At 36.9% G+C, this 17,284-nt stretch overlaps 1 protein-coding gene across 6 annotated transcripts in view; it reads left to right on the top strand.

The window, feature by feature from the left end:
* The window catches only part of FAM114A1 (family with sequence similarity 114 member A1), a 36,672-nt gene that overhangs the window by 3,284 nt on the left and 16,104 nt on the right, over window positions 1-17,284 (top strand). For 5 of the 6 annotated variants that reach the window (XM_049832783.1, XM_049832792.1, XM_049832763.1 and 2 more), the window contains exons 3-7: window positions 1,335-1,422; window positions 11,105-11,218; window positions 11,376-11,482; window positions 13,237-13,371; window positions 15,168-15,320. In XM_049832783.1, coding sequence (XP_049688740.1) covers window positions 1,335-1,422; window positions 11,105-11,218; window positions 11,376-11,482; window positions 13,237-13,371; window positions 15,168-15,320 — 597 coding nt within the window. Of the gene's footprint in view, window positions 1-1,334; window positions 1,423-11,104; window positions 11,219-11,375; window positions 11,483-13,236; window positions 13,372-15,167; window positions 15,321-17,284 lie in introns of those variants that run through there. The other variant, XM_049832811.1, reaches the window with a different exon arrangement.

The raw sequence follows: 17,284 nt of genomic DNA, 5'->3' as shown, positions 1-17,284 counted from the left end.
AATACTTTCTTTTCCATAAAAGCCCTCCCCTTCCTGCTTTGTAAGGACAGAATTTTGTACAATGTACATTCTGTTTTTCACAAAAGCCTAGGGAGTTATATACAGAAAACCTGCATGGGAATAAAAAAGTTAAATTGCAACACCAAGCTTTTGGAAACTACAAACAGTTTAATTTCTCTTTGCCATTATGATATTAATTTGGTCTTTCTAGCCTGGTTGCAGTAAAACTATACCAGAGCCTAAATCTTATTAAGAATCTAGTCCATTTTGTATAGTCATAATACTCCTGTGATTTTGTTATCTGGCTTTCTGTACAAATCTGCTTCATTCAGTTCACAGAATGAACCTAGAAGAGGACAGAACTTGAGCTTAATATGCAGCACTGAATCTTGTACTTGCTAATTTTCAAGTCATTGACTTTACGAAAACAGTGTATGTTTCACAAGGCTTGGTGAAATGGCTGGTAGTTTTTGATTTGTTCTAGGTCAGTAGGTTTTGATTTGTGATGCACAGACCTTTGGGAGTCCTGTGAGTAATTGCAAGTTAATCAAAGAAAACTAAGAAAAACAAGGCCTTTTTACAGTCTATACAGCATCCAAATCCAATACATGTGACATATCTGAAGATGTTCTCAACTCCACTGAAAAATTTTAGGCATCCACAAATTGGAAAAGGTTAAAACATTGTTTTAGTCCCTCTACCAGTGATCCCCTCCACAGGGATCTGTACGCTGCAAAATGCAGAGCTGTGTTGGGATACTTTAGCTTTTGGGTTTGGGTTGATTGTGCAGGGATGATATGTTACTGGAGACTTTCTTGAGACAACAGTTTCTTAATATGATTTAAATACGGAATACTGATAATTGCTTAATACCACACATTAATGTAGAAGGTGGGCAGCACCTCCTATGGCTGTGTTTTTACTGAACCGAGGAGTTCCCTGTGCACATCTACTGGGTTACACCTCTGAGGAGGCTCAGGCAGAGAAGCCTCTAACTCTGGCTCCTGGTAGAACTCAGGAAGGAGACAGGTTCCTGCCTCTCCCTAATAATAGCCCTAATAAACTTGTATGGCTTTATAGGATCGAGTGCCTGAAGAAATATTAGGACATCTATAAAAACACCTCTGGGGTTTTAGGCGCTTTCAGTAATAGGTGATCTGAACTAAGCTTCCCATTCTGCTTTCTTGTGCACAGAAGCTTGAACTCCACATAATACCCAATCTATCATCATGTATTAAACGCTGGACTTTGTTGCCTGACAGGTTCTTAGTGTTTCCTCCTGCCTTTGGAAAACATGAATTTTAGACAGTGGAGTAATATTTTTGTTCTTACAGGCCACAGACTCCTCGTCTAAAGCAAGTAGATGGGGAGCTTGGGGTACCTGGGGAAAGTCTCTCCTGTCATCAGCTTCTGCCACAGTGGGTAAGTGATCAATCAGTAAAGTACGTGGAAATAAATCGTAATTTTAACGTGTCATTAGAGACATTAATGTTGTATCTTAAAGATTTGTAGATGGTTTTGTCCTGGTATGCTTGGCAAGCATGATTTTTTTTAAGAGGAAGAAGGGCCTTCCTAAACTGTCAAAGCACGTAAATGTTTCTTCGGGTCAGATTATGGACAAGGCTTGTTTGTAAAGTTAGTGAATTACCTCATTGTGGCTTCTTCACAGAAAAGATACATGATCTGATACAATTACTATCAGGCAAAGGCTTATGGTTTTTGAAGTCAAAGCACGCCAACCCAGATTCATGCCCATGCTTGTTTGTGGTTTATACACCATGAATACACAATATGAATTCACTTCTCTAAATCATTTCAGCTTTCATTGACACCCAGTGAAACCATTAAGCTATAACACCAGACTTGAGAGAGTAGAGCAACATATTGAAACATGGACCCTAAACTCCCTGTCCCTCTCCTCTCATTTCCAATACTATGTCAGGACAAAATGTCCTTGTGAAGACTTGAGGTAAAACTTGATCATTACACATCAAAAACAAAAAGCAAGGCAGGCAAATACCTAATTACCACTGGGAAGTCATTTCTCACAGAAGAGCTACTACGCTGTTAACTAATCAGTTCTCATGAAGGATCCACAAAACACCTTCAAAAAATGAACCTAGGAATTAAAATTAATTGCTAGTTACTAAAAATAATGGATGCAACAGAGATACCGGTTTTATGATCCCATATAAGGCTAAATAATTCTCTTCCTTATCCTCCTCTGTTCCATGGGCAATAAATTATTTCTGTTTCTCAGAGAAGGAGGGAAGTTCCCCTATCCTCTCTTTTTTTTTTCAGTAACACCCACACTCAAGAGTTTGTAACTACCTTTTCTTTCAGACAGTCCAACCAATTAACATATCTAATTAAACTCAGAATGGGTTGCTAAGATGTCTTTAAATTGACATAAGTGAAGGTTGCTGCTGAAAGGAGCAGGCCTGCCCTGCCCCAGCAGTGTATTTCTTCTGTCTCTTACACTAACAGTAGCCTTCATTTAGTGATGTGGGCAGCTGTTTTATGGGACTGATTTTGAAAAGTAGAAATGAAGAGCTGGATCTTCAGCTAGATCAGTTTGTAAATTCCCTAATCTGGCTCACCATTTGATCACTCAAATGCTACTGAATGGGAAATGACAGGAACACACAGAACATGCTGATGGTGACAAGGGCAGCTTAATTAGCTGTGGAACTATGTAAGTGTTCTCAACTTGTATTTAACCTTAAAGTTTAACACATCACTTTCAGACTTGAAGAAGGGTGTCTGTGTCGAAATTTTGCCCATTTTTCCCCACCACTATTAGTAGGTCTAATGAAGGGTACTGCTTTCACAGACTTCCACGAGCCTTGCCCCTCCTACATTCTCAGACCATCATAACAGCAGCATTCTGAAAAGAATTTGGCTTAGTGTAAATAACTAAAGCAGAAAATTTATGTGCATAAAAGTAATTTTACTGTTGATGAGTTGGAATTGTAATGCTGATGAATTCTTTAGTTCATTTTATAGTTGCAGCAGTTTTTGCCTGTGAGATAGCCATATTTATATTCTGTTTAGCTTTTGCAGTAAATAGTATTCTAATGTTGTTTGTGAGTAATAAGATTATTTTTTACCAAACAGTTACTGTTCTTGCAGGGGCAATCTCACTTACAGTCTAATGTTGCTTAGAAATCTTGGCCTCACTTAACAATGAGTTTAATGTCACAAAGTGTATACACTTTCTGTGGGACAGTATGGCCATAGATATTTTCTTGCCCAACTGATGTGAGCTTGCCTGAAAATTATGAATGCTGTTGGAAAAAGTTTGGGAGACAAACAAGAATGTGTGTTGTATCCCTTCTTATTGTCTAATAAGTAAATAAGATGTACCATTTTACAGCTGTTTGTTGCTTTTGTCTATAAAACCTGCTGCCAGCATTGTATCTCTGTGGATTTCCATGGACTTTTTAATGATGTTATCTCATTTTTATATAGGCCATATAACATCTTGGTTTATATACATTAAAAATTCATGCTTAATTGATACTGTCTTCTTAACACACCGCCTGACTGTATCGGCATTGTAACTCTTCACAGAGTGTAAATATGCAATCAAGTTTGTTGTCTAGGCAGCCTGACTTGATAAGGTTGTGTGATATTGTCTGTTTTGAATAGGCATATCATCACATGTATATATATTTTTAGAATTATTATTATTTAAAATTGAGCACAGTTGGAACAGGTCAAGTTGCCTAGGCAAAGGAGCATTCACATACTTATTTTTAAATTTTCTTTTTCCATGAGAACGGTTGCACTATGTCACACTGAAGACCCATCTACTATCTAGCTTCTGGCAGTGACCAAGAGCAACTGGGAAAGAGCCTAAAGCCAGATGTATGTAAAGCAGGACTTCACCTGTTTTGTCTTCCCATTTCCTGGAATCTACAACTTAAGACACACTTCCTGACCCTGGTATCAGGGTAGGGTTGAGTTCCCATATTATTATCTAATAAGTTTGGATCTAACTTTTCTCTGTGAATTTATTAAATAAAATAGACTTTTAATTAAGCAGAAATCAAATGTACCTTCTTCCTTGTTCACTGAGCCCAAAGTAATTTGGAAGACCACATAGATAATCTTAGATTTTTTCCAGGAAATCAATGCAGCAGGTAATAGTTTATAATCCTGATATAGAGGGTTTATTTCCTAGTTTTTTGTTGTGGAAATTCATGCTTGATCCTGTGAAGTATTTACTGTCTGTCACTGTCATAGACAGAATGTGGGACTCCATGTACCATATATCTGCTTCAGTACGACAATTCCTAGCAAGAGACAGAGAGAGGAAAAAAAATTAAAGCTCTTGGGAATTTCTATAAGCTTTCTTCTTTTTATTAAATATTTATTACTCCCCTTCAAGTTACTCCGTTTAATATCTGAGCAGTTCAACCAACGCTTCATCTCCTATTCCACATCAGCAAACAGGTTTGCCATGATCCAGTCCATTTTAATGTTGGTTATTCTTTCAATGTAGCAAATGGTATAAGTAAAGCTGCTTTCTTGGAATTAGACTTATCAGCAACACCTTCGGTATGTGATTTTTCTGTTGCTCTGTCATTATCTTTGTACAACACAGCTGCTTGTCTGGTTAAGTATGAAAATATTATATTATATGACAATGTAATATTTACTATTCCTTATATTTTTCTTCAAAATTTTACTCTGTAAAAACAGCAGAAACAATTTGAGGTGTACTAGATAACATCTTAAAGGCTAAATACATCAGCTTTTAGAACAGCCCAGGTCCGAAGGGACCTTGAAAGATAATCTAGTCCAGGCTTTTGTGGGAAAGGGCGCCTAGGTGAGATTGTCTAGTGCCTTGTCCAGTCACATCTTGAAAACCTGCAGCAATGGGTACTCTACCATGTCCCTGGGGAGGTTGTTCCAGTGAATGATCATTCTTACTGTAAAAAATTTCTTTCTTACATTCCTTCCTCTTTAAGACTGAGCTGAAATAACGTCCAAGGTTGTCAGTTTCATTATCCTTCCAACCCTGATTTAGAGCTCCCAAACAGATTAGCATTTTTACTGCATGGCTATAAATTGTTTAGCATAGCTGATTTTAGTTTCTAATAATAAGGTAGTTTCCAAATAATTTGTATTTTACCCCTCTTTAACTAACTCTGCACATATAGCCAGTGATTGTTTTGGCGATGGTTTTGTATAACAAAGAAAATGTCTGTTGTCTTTGAACTGATTTTAACATTATTTGGATCAAGGTCCCTGCCACAAGGCAGAAGTGATACTCCTCTACACAACAGAATCTGTAATGCTTTTGGATTAGTAGCAGTCACTGCCTGAACCATGCTTAGAGTCTGACACTAGATGTCACACTAAGAAAGTTATTGAATCTGCCTCGTTAATGAGGTCTTTTCTTTTGTTTTTAAAAGGTGTGAGAAGTTTGGTTTCCTTCCTTGTGGAACCACAGTGGAGTAGATGCACTGAAATAGTTGCTGGGATGATGAGATGGGAGAAGTAGGCTCAGGATCTGGAGACACAACTTGTACTTATTGTCACCATTTTACTCTCTTACTAAAAAAACACAATTTAAAAGAAAATCAGCAATTACACCATCCAGTCTTTTAGTAATAGTGTTGATAAAACTCTGCTCTAACAGTGGGTTGCCATTGCAGCTAAGCCAATCTAATGGCTAGCAGCCACTGAAATGTGCAGCCCTGCACCAATCTTCTCCTTGCATGTTTCTTCCTTCTCCCTGTGCCAGCACTCATGCTCCTCTGAGCTCCTGGTAAGCCAGTTCAGGAAGCTAAACTGACATAAGAATAACTAGAGGAAAGAAAAATCCATTTTCTGCCTCTTCAGTACCTTGAACCAACTCTGAGATAAGTGCCAGGGCAAGCAGAAGGGACAAATAGAGAACATGGAAGGAACAGAACCTCCCATATCAGCACCAAGAAGCCATTAGGTCAGTTTAGCTGTAACAGCAAACCTTTTATCCCCAGGGCTTAAGTGAGACAAAATACATTCTCAGTCTGTACTTGAAACTTGTGACTTCCGTTTTTAAAAACATACTTGAAAGCTTGCCTGTTTTTTTTCCAACTAAGCTGTCTGCTAGCTTAATGAAAGTTACTACTTTCTCCTACAAGCCTTGCCTTTCATATTGTATATTGTTTCGTATGGATGAATTACGGTGTTTATAAGGTGCTTAATTGTGGTGCTTAACAAGCTGCATTTCCAAGCAAAGTCTGTTCTTGATCATGCTGCATGGATGTGCTTCACTCCATGGAAGTTTGGGGTTTTTAACCTCTAGTGCCATTGGTAAGACTAACATCTGACAATACCTCTTACACAGTAAAAGTAATCAATAATACAACCCAGCTATTTAATTTACATGGTCTCCGAAGTTCACACTTGAAGGCTGCTTAATGCACCTCTCTCAAGCGTTGCTTGTAATTAATATTCTGCTATCTTGATTATTTTGTGCTTGTGTACATTTCTCATCTAGTTCTTCACCTAGTAGAATAGCACACGAAAATATCAGACACCCATAGTTCTCCGTGGTATGCTGAAAACCTTTTCTTGTCATTCAGTATGACAGAATGAAATGTCACTTTTGATATGAGCTTGGATATTATTACGCATGGGTATGCGTAATAATCAGCATTGCATAGCTTAAATTGGAGTCTGTGTGGAATGGAAATGCAAATGTTTCAGATAATGTGAAACTAAAGTATTGAAATTATGTGAATATTTTTTCCATTCTCTATAGATACTATTCCCCTGTCGTGAAATAAAGAATGATGTTAAAAAACCCAGAGGCTGGGTGTTATGCTTGTACCTTATGTGGTCATAAAAAGGACAGTTAATCTCTTCAGAAGACTTTTTTTTTTTCATTGCATAAATTCAGCTGATTAAGGGGAAACTGGTTTGGGGCCTGAAATCACATGGTGGTCACTCAACTGTTTCGTAAATAACACTACAGCTGCTGTAGCAGCAAACCTCTTTTTCACAGTTCTTCCTTTTTAAGAGTACTGAATGAAGGTAACAGGAGGAATTGTGGACATGATTTGGGGGACGGCAGTCCTGTTTGCTTCCTTTATGTCTTTTAACATGGATTTATGATCTAGAAGAGGTTGAGAACCAACAATCTGTTATAGCAGCCTTTATGCCTATTGCTATTATTAAAACCTTTTACCATTGCAATAAGGAGATCTGAAACTAGTCTCATTTACAACTTAATTGGCGTGATTCCTGATTTACAGACTGAGTAGCGTAAGTATTATCAGCATCTAGCCTGTGTTATTGTTATAATGACAAGGAAGAGTATTTTTCTGAAGCCTTGAAGTGTATGGAGTGCCAATAGGATAGCCTCAAAGTGAGCACAATGGGGTCCCACTTTTTTAGTGTACAAAACCAGAGCACAGCTGGCTTTTCCACATATCTGTACTTCATATAGTGGAGTGAATCCCCCCCAGCCATCTTCAGGTTCCTCAGTTTCTCGGTCAGTGCCAGATGCTAATTTAAGGCCCCAGTCTTCATCTTTAGCTTGAACCAGATGAAGCTTCATTCATCTTACTAGACTAAATTTGATCAGTTGTTCGTCAGAAATGCTCCCACAGTGCAACACAAGTGACAAAGACTGCGTGGTAGCCAGGGACAAAATCTCAAAACTCTTCCTCCCCATCTGTACCACTGAAGCAGGGTGTCCAGTTGCCTGGGAGTACTAGATTGACAAGGGACAGTGATTCCTATAGAGAATGATTTAGATTTCAGACATGTTGAACTGCCCTCGGGAAGTGTCTGTTGGCCTCTTTCAGCTCTGCAGCGAATCCAAGGCTACTATGCTGGGAGGTGGAAGATAAAGAGAGCCTAAAGTGAAGAGGGATGTATCTGACTAAAGCATTTGTGAGCGCTGTAACCTGGCCTTAGGCAGATCAGGCAAATTCAAAGGCAGGCCACATTTTTAGGCACTGCTTGCAAAACCTTCCTTTTCAAATGGAATATTCCAGCTAGCAAGATGAACAACAATATTCTGCTGAAATTGCCAGCCAATAGAAAGAGAATTCATGTAGGCAAGAAAAATAAAAGCAACAACATAGGGAAAAAAGCATGCTCTCTTCAAAAAGCATGCAGTGAACAATACCCATTGCATAGCTCTTCTGTCTCTGCTGTTACAGATGAGTAGATGGAGGTGTTGGAGGTGTTCCAAAGTTTACAATATCAGCTCAGTTGCGTTACCACACCCAGTGTAACAAAACCAGTGCACCTTTATCTCTAAAATGTAGGCTCATCTCCCATAACCTCTTTTATTTCTGTGCCTTTTGAAATTACAAATAATCATTTTCATTTCCAGAGCAACATGCGCATCTGCTGTGTTTGTGCTGACTTGCTTCAGTTGTGGTCTTCTGATCTAATCTGGTTTTGTTGTTGTAGTCAAACATACGTGCCATACAGCTTAGTTCAGCAAAACCACTCCTAGCTGACCTGAAATATTTTCTTCTCATTCTAGTGCATGTAACCACAGCCCTGAAAATGCTGCCTTTTCTAAGTCTGTAAATATCAGTACAGCAACTGTGTACCTCCTTTTCTTGGAAGTATAAGCTTGTCTGCAAAACTATGAGAACAAAATTACAGAATATTAAAAAAAAATTTAAACATGTTTAGATACAGAAGAAAACTGGGAAATTAATCTGAAAATCCATAACTTCCGCACACAGCTAAAAGGAAATTTTTGCTTAATGTTCATAGTTAATTTTTTATATAATTACAGGACAATAATAGTTTGTTAGCAAGTCAAGTCCTTAAGAAAAAGTAAGTCAATGGAGAGAATAGAACTCTTTTAGTCATTTAAAAAGTTGTGAGCATGAGAAATGGAAAGGAATGTGACATGGAATATCTATTCCATTAGTTTAAAAGCACAACTAATAGTTATTTAAGTGAGTCCCAGGAATTTGGAGAGTAAATGACTACAGAATCTATTCATGCTAATATTTTCATTGAACCAATTAAAATGTGCAGGAGATGGAGATTAGACAAAGTAGTACCCCCCTCTCCAGTATCTGCATTGGAGCAGGTTTTGTAAAAGGCAGGAACTTACCCAGCAATGACTTAAATCACTGTGGTGCATAACCTGGTATCTCATGTACAGTTGGATGTACAGCTACATTTTGTAAGACATGAGATAAAATAGACAAAGGCCATATTTTCTTTAGACAGGTAAAAGCATTTACCTGCCTCGTTTCTCTGTTTCAGTGTAAAACATCAGGACACCATGCAGCTTATGCTGTCATATAAAAAATTACTTGTTTCTGCTCACCTGTTCCTTAGGGGACATCTGTTCTTTGTGTTTACCTCCAGATGCTCCAGTTTTCTTCTCTGTGATCTTTCAGTAGTGCTGCTTCACATGTTTTCTAGAGTATATTTATTATTGAATTCATAGAGCACCTGATGTGTAACCCATCTGGAAATGATAGAATCATAAATCCTAAGCTTTCCTTCTTCCTACTCCATTTCAAATAGTTTTGCTGCATCTCTCTTTAATCAGATGTTCAAGATCATATTTATATGACTACACACACACATATATGTATAGGTGTACACAGAACACTGTAGAGCACTGGCAAATGATAGGCTATTTTGCTGTAGTTAATATAACTAAGAAAAGATGCTTTGAACTTTTCTAATAGGAAGTGCATACAGCTGCGGAAAAGTATAGACAATATTTAATGAATTTGTGCCTTAGATGTCTAGGTATCTGCCTGAGCATCTGTATTAATGCCTTTTCTGAACTCATTTATCTATTTTACAGTTCAGTGTAAGGTAACAAAGCAAAGAAGTATAAAATTGTAATTAATACTTCTCATAAGTAGTTAGATATTTAAAGCACTCTGTATTGTCCTACTGCTAGAAGTGATCAGCTTTACGTGAGATGCAGTAATGGTGTACTGTGCAAGAAAAAATCCAGTAGGGTCACTGAAGCCATTTCATTTTGTGTTGGAAAGAAATACTGCTTGCCTGGTTGGTTGTTTACTTATTGTGTCTCAGCTGATATGCAGAAACTTCCAGCTAAGGAAGATGTGCTAGCTGGATCATTTATAATGAGAGAAGCATATCATGAACATATTTGTGGATATATCCAGAAGCAGAATAGGCAGACAATTTGAGGGTAGTCTTTTTTAAGGGCAACGTTTTTCAACTACAGCTGGTGCAGATTAGGAAGCTATTGCCTCCTTTTGCTGGCTACCAGGCAATCCCACCCTATCCTATAGTGGGATACTACCAGTCCACGTGATCTGCTAGTGTAAAGTCTGTAGAAAAGCAGCAAAGCAATCCTGTTCTGTCAAAATCATTCAGATAAAAACACTAATAACATATATTCCTTACATTAAACTAGACTATTTTAATAGAACAGAGAGTTAGGGAGTCACTATGTATGCATCAGGTAAAGGTGGTAAAATCTCTGTAGGAGATCAGCTGCCACTGGAACAATAATTCTGTCTGTGTCATCTGACACCAACAGACTTTACAAAGTATATTTAAATAGCAGCTTTGAGGAGGGACACTTTGGAATTTGACTTCAAATGAGCAACTGAGGAGCTTAAATCCTGAAATAACTTTGAGGACCTGGGTCAGTATTCCTAAAATACTTACCTAACATAGCACCTATGCAGCAGACTGAAGAACAGATTCCTTGCCTCTAGCCCTGCAGTCACCCACAGTCCATTAATTGTGGGTTAATTGTTCTAGACTTCTGAAAACTAGATGAGGCCAAAACCCATGGCATTAGGAGGACCATCAATTTCTGTTTAAACTGTTTGTAATAGAATATTTAGCATTTTGAAAAGCAGGGAGCTAAACTTAACGCGTGCCACTGAAACAAGTTTTACATTTCAGATCCAGTGACATTTGTATTATATTTCAGCTTTATCATTTCTAGTCAGTTAATATACTGGATATAGTAGAGCAAGTGAATTATTAACCTAGAAAAAAATTAAGCTATTGAGGTAAGTTTAATAGTTATTCTGATTGTCATCATTTGCAGAGTATAAGAATACTCTGCACTGTTAGTAATAAGTTTTCAAATCATATAATCTAAAATATGCTTCTGCTGCAGGTCATGGGATAACGGCAGTAAAGGAAAAAGCAGGAACTACCCTAGGAATTCATAATGCAAGTTCAGCATCTTCGGAAATGGCAGAGCCTCCTGCAGCTGAAACGCCAATTATACGTAAGTTCAAGTTCACTGAAATTGAACAAAACTCTTTGACACTGCCAAATTAGTCCAATTTACAAAATTTTAGGATTTGATCGCAGAATCCAGTTTACTGTAATTTGTGACTTGTAGAGTTGAAAGTATGCTGCAGCTTGCTCTTTTCTTTTGTTAGAAGCAGAAGATTCTCTGGACCAAAGCTCTTCTGAGAATATTCCCTCTTCTCCTTCATCTGGATCTCGTGGCATGTTGTCAGCTATCACTAATGCTGTACAGAACACAGTGAGTCGTTTTAGCTGGCCTCTCTGCTCTAGTTATTCGTCATCATTTTTAGGTGCAACTTCACTGTACGTCATATTTGTTAAGTTGTAGGTCTGTGTAAAAACAGTTCTGTTGTAAGTCTGTTTAGAGTATCTTCCATGGCAAAATAACTGTATCAAATTAAAAAAAAAATAAGTCAAACACAACTAAGTCAGTTACTACTTTGGCACCATTTTCAGTGAAAAATATCATCTTCTAAAGTGTACAGAATTCTGCAAATTCTTAGGACATCTTTATTATAGCTGAGGTACCATCATCTAATTTTTTTTACAGTTAAGTCCTTCCAGAGAAAGTATGATAAGATTTGTTATCATTTTTGAAAGCAGATAAAATAAGAAAATACTTCATTTGCTTATTCTAAGGCTTTTACTAAACTCTGTATTGTTAGTCCCTGGCCCTTACCTTTACCTCTATCTAGTCTCTCATTTCATATTAGCCTTCCCAGAAGGGGGTCTGACTGCAGACTCAGTGAGGCAAAATCTTTTGTCCATGGTTCTTTCCTATTACACTCTCCATATATTTTCTGTGTGTTGCACTTCATCCTTTTCTGTTTTTCTGTGTTTCAGCTTTTGCAAAATCCTCTACCATACTGTTTCCAAATCAATTTTTGTGTCATCTTCTTCCCCAACATTGTTTACACACTGTTATCATAGCAAATTTTTTCCTCTGAGCTTTTCAGTATAGTGTTTCCCTTGGAATTGTAAGAGACTTTAAGCATCAGCTAAAAAATCATAGAAGACTAACTCACCATTGAGCATGTTTTACAAAGTGGCAATTCTTTTTTAGTGCATATCCCGTTCACCCTGAGTGCCTCATCACTCTTAATATCAAAAGATTTTGGGAGCAGAGGGCGATTCCTATAGATTATTGCTAAGACTGTTACTACAGAATCTGGAGCATCATAAGGCTTGTGAGAGCTGGACACTAGTAAGATTACCTGAGCATTGTATAAGATTTTCAGATAAGAGAAATGTGCTCTTATGCAAACCTAGAGAGGCTACTATATCACAGTGATGAATGTCACCAAATGAAAAGAATAACTTAAGGTCTCAGTAAGTTGCCGGTAATGCCATTTGAGATTTTGGTAGGGTTTTCCATTATATATCAGGTTACATCATTATACATCAGGTTACAGCATTTGAGTATCTGACAGATCCATAATCCAGATTGAAATGGAAATCTTTAGCCAGAGAAAATTATTCTTCAGTGTACATGAAATTTTGTGAGTGAGGGCAAATGTTAGTATGCAGGCACAGGAAAAACAACTGTATTTTGATAGACAGTTCCAGAGTCATCACAAGTGTCAAAATTTTAGAAATCAGTTAGGTAAGGCAGGGTCATCCTGTTCATGATGGACTTTGGCTCCATATTATTTGTATCTAAAATATGTTCCCATGGACTAGATGCCACTTTGGATGAAGTTAAAGTGGGATTATTCATATTTTTTTTATTGGCAACAGGTGTTACATTTCCTCCAGTGTGAGTCTTTTAATTAACTAGAAAGATTTGTATAGTTAATTTTTTTTTATTTTTGAAAATGTTATTTAGAACAAAGTAACATAATTTTATAAATGTATCAATCCTGTTGTTAGTTAAAGCATAGAAAATCTAGGGACCTGAATGTTCAAAGACGGTGTCAGCAAAAGCAATACTCTTTACAGTTCATATTAGCATAAAGTGGAAAGAAAATAACCACATTGCATTCTTTTATACAGGGGAAAAGCGTATTATCTGGAGGCTTAGATGCTTTGGAATTCATTGGGAAGACAACCATGAATGTCCTTGCAGAAAGCGATCCTGGATTTAAGAGAACCAAAACACTAATGGCAAGAACAGTTTCTCTATCTCAGGTTGGATTTATTTCAATACAGCTCTGTCAATGCAGTTTCAGATTCTTCTTCCAGAATTTCACATGCCTAAGGGAGAGGCTTTATTTATTGCAGTAGATATTGGCTAAGCTTATGGAAATAAATATTATGCTTTATATTTGCTCCACTTTATTTTTCTTCACAGAACCACAAAAGATAATGTACAATCATCTTTTCTGCATAATCACATGTGCAATACCTGATTTTGGTAAGATAGTATATGTGGCGATAAATCATTACACTCTGGAGACAGAATCAAATTGTTGGTGTTTTTATAACAGCTGTAGATAGATATCTTCCAGCATAAACATCACTGCACTACTTTCTTGGAAATTAGTAATACTGGAATACGACATATGTTTCATTAGGAATTAAAGCTGTAAAGAGTTCTATCTTAATGTCCATATAAACTAGTGGTACACTTACACAGTCGTGACTCATGTTTAAAAGTTCAGACATGATAAAAACAGAAGTATAAGTGCTTTCAGTACAAAATTATTCTAGCTGTCCAGACACTGAGAGGGGGGAGGCTGTGGAAATCAATAGACATTGAAAAAAACTTTTAATTTTACTTCATGTTTACTTCCATGTAGAGAGAAGTAAGGTATTTTTCTTTTAATGAGATGTTTCATCTTTAGTGTTTGTCATTGTAAGTGTGAATGGACTGATACTGTTGTAGTAGGCCAAAAGCAAGTAACTCTTGTTAAGGTCCACAGGGTTAAAATGAACTTTTGAGAATACCTTCCTAAACAATATGCATGAATTCACACATAAAATCTGAGGCAGAAAGTGACATAAATCAGTTCTCAGGGGTCATATAACAGTGCTTCATTTTCAGTGATTTGTACATAAAACTCTGTGAGTGATCTTTTGAAGGTGGAGACTGAAAAATCTACCATCATAAGTCTTTTGTAACAAATGAGTAACTGAAGAGAATTTCATAGAAATTTTGAATGATGCAATAGTGTAAGTGGTGAGAGTTCACCTATATTCAGAGGCTTATATGTGACTTAAGATGCACTTCAGATGTATTTACCAGCTTTACTGTAGCAAATTCATATGAGAGACCATTCCTTCCGGGGAATAGAAGGAAGGAATAGAAGATCCTATTCTATACACTATTCTAGCCTTCTTATACACTAATAGAAGTGTATAAGAAGATCACTCCAAAATATACCCAAGTATACGGACTGTAGTTCTGCCCCACCTTTGGTAGAAGTCAAACCTTGTTAGACCAATCTCTTTTGTCAGTCCTGCTGTCACATAAAACTGACTTCAGTGTCTGCTAAAAATATTTCACAGGAAATATTTATGTAGGTGCAATATTTATGCAAGTAGGTAGGTAGGTCCTGGAAATAATATTCTTCCTATTTTGTGGTCTGTGGAATGAATTGCATGACTCTTCAGGGCTGTGTATGTAATAGTCCTTCTTATTTTTCTTTCATTGTAATTGGTGGCTAAATTTATTATACAGTATCCATAGCTGACATTGCTTTTGAGAACATAAGCAAGATTATTTGTTTGTTCATTGAATTTTAAAAAAAGATGGTTAGCAATTACCTTGGGAAAACAACGCTTAGAATACTACTTAAATATTTTATTAGCGAAGTTTATAAAAAAAGAAGTTAGATATTTCAGCTCTAAAATTTCAGCTCTGCAAGTGTGATAGTCTCAAATTTTATTACTACTTCCTAGACAAGCAGAAGCAGAAAGTAATAAAATCTGTCATACCAACAGCATTACCAATAAAACAACAGGAATAATGTATATTTTTGCAGCTGTTGCGAGAAGCTAAAGAAAAAGAGAAACAAAGGCGGGCCCAGCAAGTTACAGTTGAAAGAACAGCACATTATGGGCTACTTTTTGATGAATTCCAAGGTTTGTCTCATCTTGAAGCTCTGGAAATCCTGTCAAATGAAAGTGAAGCTCAGGTACAGTATGCAGACAGCATAAATCAAAATCGTTGGTAAAAAATTGATCTTTACATTAATTTCACTCTGCAGGTGCATGTGAAATGAACAGTAAGTTTTCCATCAATTTCAGAGAAAGCTGGATAGGTCCCACGGGCCAGTCCTTGGCTTCAGGAAATCATTCTCAATACACCTAAAATTTAATTCCAAGATTAATGCAAAACAAACAAATTCAGAACTGAAAGTTATTTTTGTTAGGACTGTATATAGTGTGTATTTTTCAGCTTGTGACACTATGCACATGTCTTTTCAAAATTTGCAAGGAGGTTGAAGTCTTCTGGTTTTGTATCAGGCACTGACACTTACATTCAGGTATTCCAGACCTACTACACCTGGAGGCTAGTGATTTAAAATTGATCCCAGATTACTTATTCAATTTCTAAGCCTTCTTTATTGTGTAGTTTTAAAGTTACATAAAACTGCTCCATGATATTATTACTGGAAGTATACAAATGTCTCTCTGAAGAATATGCTAATGTTACTAAGGCCTATTTGATAAATATATTTTTTAATTTCAGCTGTCAATTTATTGACTCTACTAGTAGATCAGTAGATCAATGGAATTTTGTAGACTCCTAGGAGTGGTATTTTATACTGAAACAGTTTCCTGAATAAATTTCTTAAAATACAAGTTTTCTTCTTTTTTGTTTTTCTAATTAGCACTCCTTGCCCTCTGGATTATTTTTAATAAAAAATAACCAACTTGTTTTTTAAAATGTTTTATTTGCTTTCACAAGTAAAAGAAGCTTATGTTAATAACAGCTAGGTACATAATGTCCATGTTGTTTTTATTTTTTGCAATTATGTCTAAATGAAAAATTATAAATTCAAAACCCACATGTAAGGTTCAAGGGCCTGCTTTTGGAAAAAAAACAAACAACAAAACAAAACAAAACAAACCCAGAATACCCACAAAACAGGAAAGAGGTAAATAGAAAACAAGTTCAGGTTAATTGCATGTGTCAATACTATTTTTCTTTTACTGTGAAATACCACAGGGTAAATAAGACTTGTGCAAGTTGTTACCATAAAGTTTCTGATGTGCTTCATGTTTTGTCCTAGATAACCCCTTGTTCATAATCCTACTCACTCCAGCAGGATTGAATGCGTCTGTGTGGGTCAACAAGTGCAATTCCCTCATAATTACCATACTCATGCCCACAAAATACCTACAGTACTGTAAGTTTGAGATGTATACTAACAGCCCAAAAGCCACAGGAGCACAAGAGAGACTGGAGGCATTGCTAATGTCCAATATGCTTCTGATAGCAGGGATTTAAAAATATTTTTAAGCTTTTATTTTAAAAGTTTCCATTAAAAAAAGTTCCCAGTTAATCCTATGAAATGGATAATGCTATAGAGAGGGACAAAAAAGCCCTAGGTAGTCCTTCACAACCTGCGTTAGGTCTCCCAACTTTATCTTGCATTTAACCCTGAGCATGTGAGCTGGACACATAAAGGAGGAACATAAGAAAATAACATTTTTCTCCAGTCTCTCACTGAGCCAGCCTGCACCTCTGCCAAGCAAGCTTAGAAAAAAACCCTTGAAACAAACATAAAAGTAAAATTTTGTATCAAAGGGAGAGAAGGCATTTCTCTTGGCTTCCATAGGCAGAGAGTGTGATCATGGGTTTAACACTATGTAACTGTAGTGCAAACAAACAGTGATGCAAAGTATCTGTTTCCATCCCTCTTAGGCATGCCAACCTGTTAGATAGGCAGGGACTTGCAGATACCTGAGACATGCAAAGACTTGTCAATACATTCTTCAGAACAGGTAGACTGGTAGACTGTCAATACTTCTGGTCACATTTTGGAAGAGGGGAAACAGGCTTCTTTTTCCAACTCTTCCTGTGAGTGCTGAGACTAAACCATAAATTCCGCCTGTGCTTTTTCTGCCTGCTGTTTTCATCCAAGCAATCCCC

The sequence above is a fragment of the Accipiter gentilis genome, chromosome 3 (assembly GCF_929443795.1).
Source record: "Accipiter gentilis chromosome 3, bAccGen1.1, whole genome shotgun sequence".
NCBI classification, from domain to species: domain Eukaryota; kingdom Metazoa; phylum Chordata; class Aves; order Accipitriformes; family Accipitridae; genus Astur; species Astur gentilis.
The sequence above is the reverse complement of the archived record's forward strand: the minus strand, read 5'-3'. Positions and strand labels throughout refer to the sequence as shown.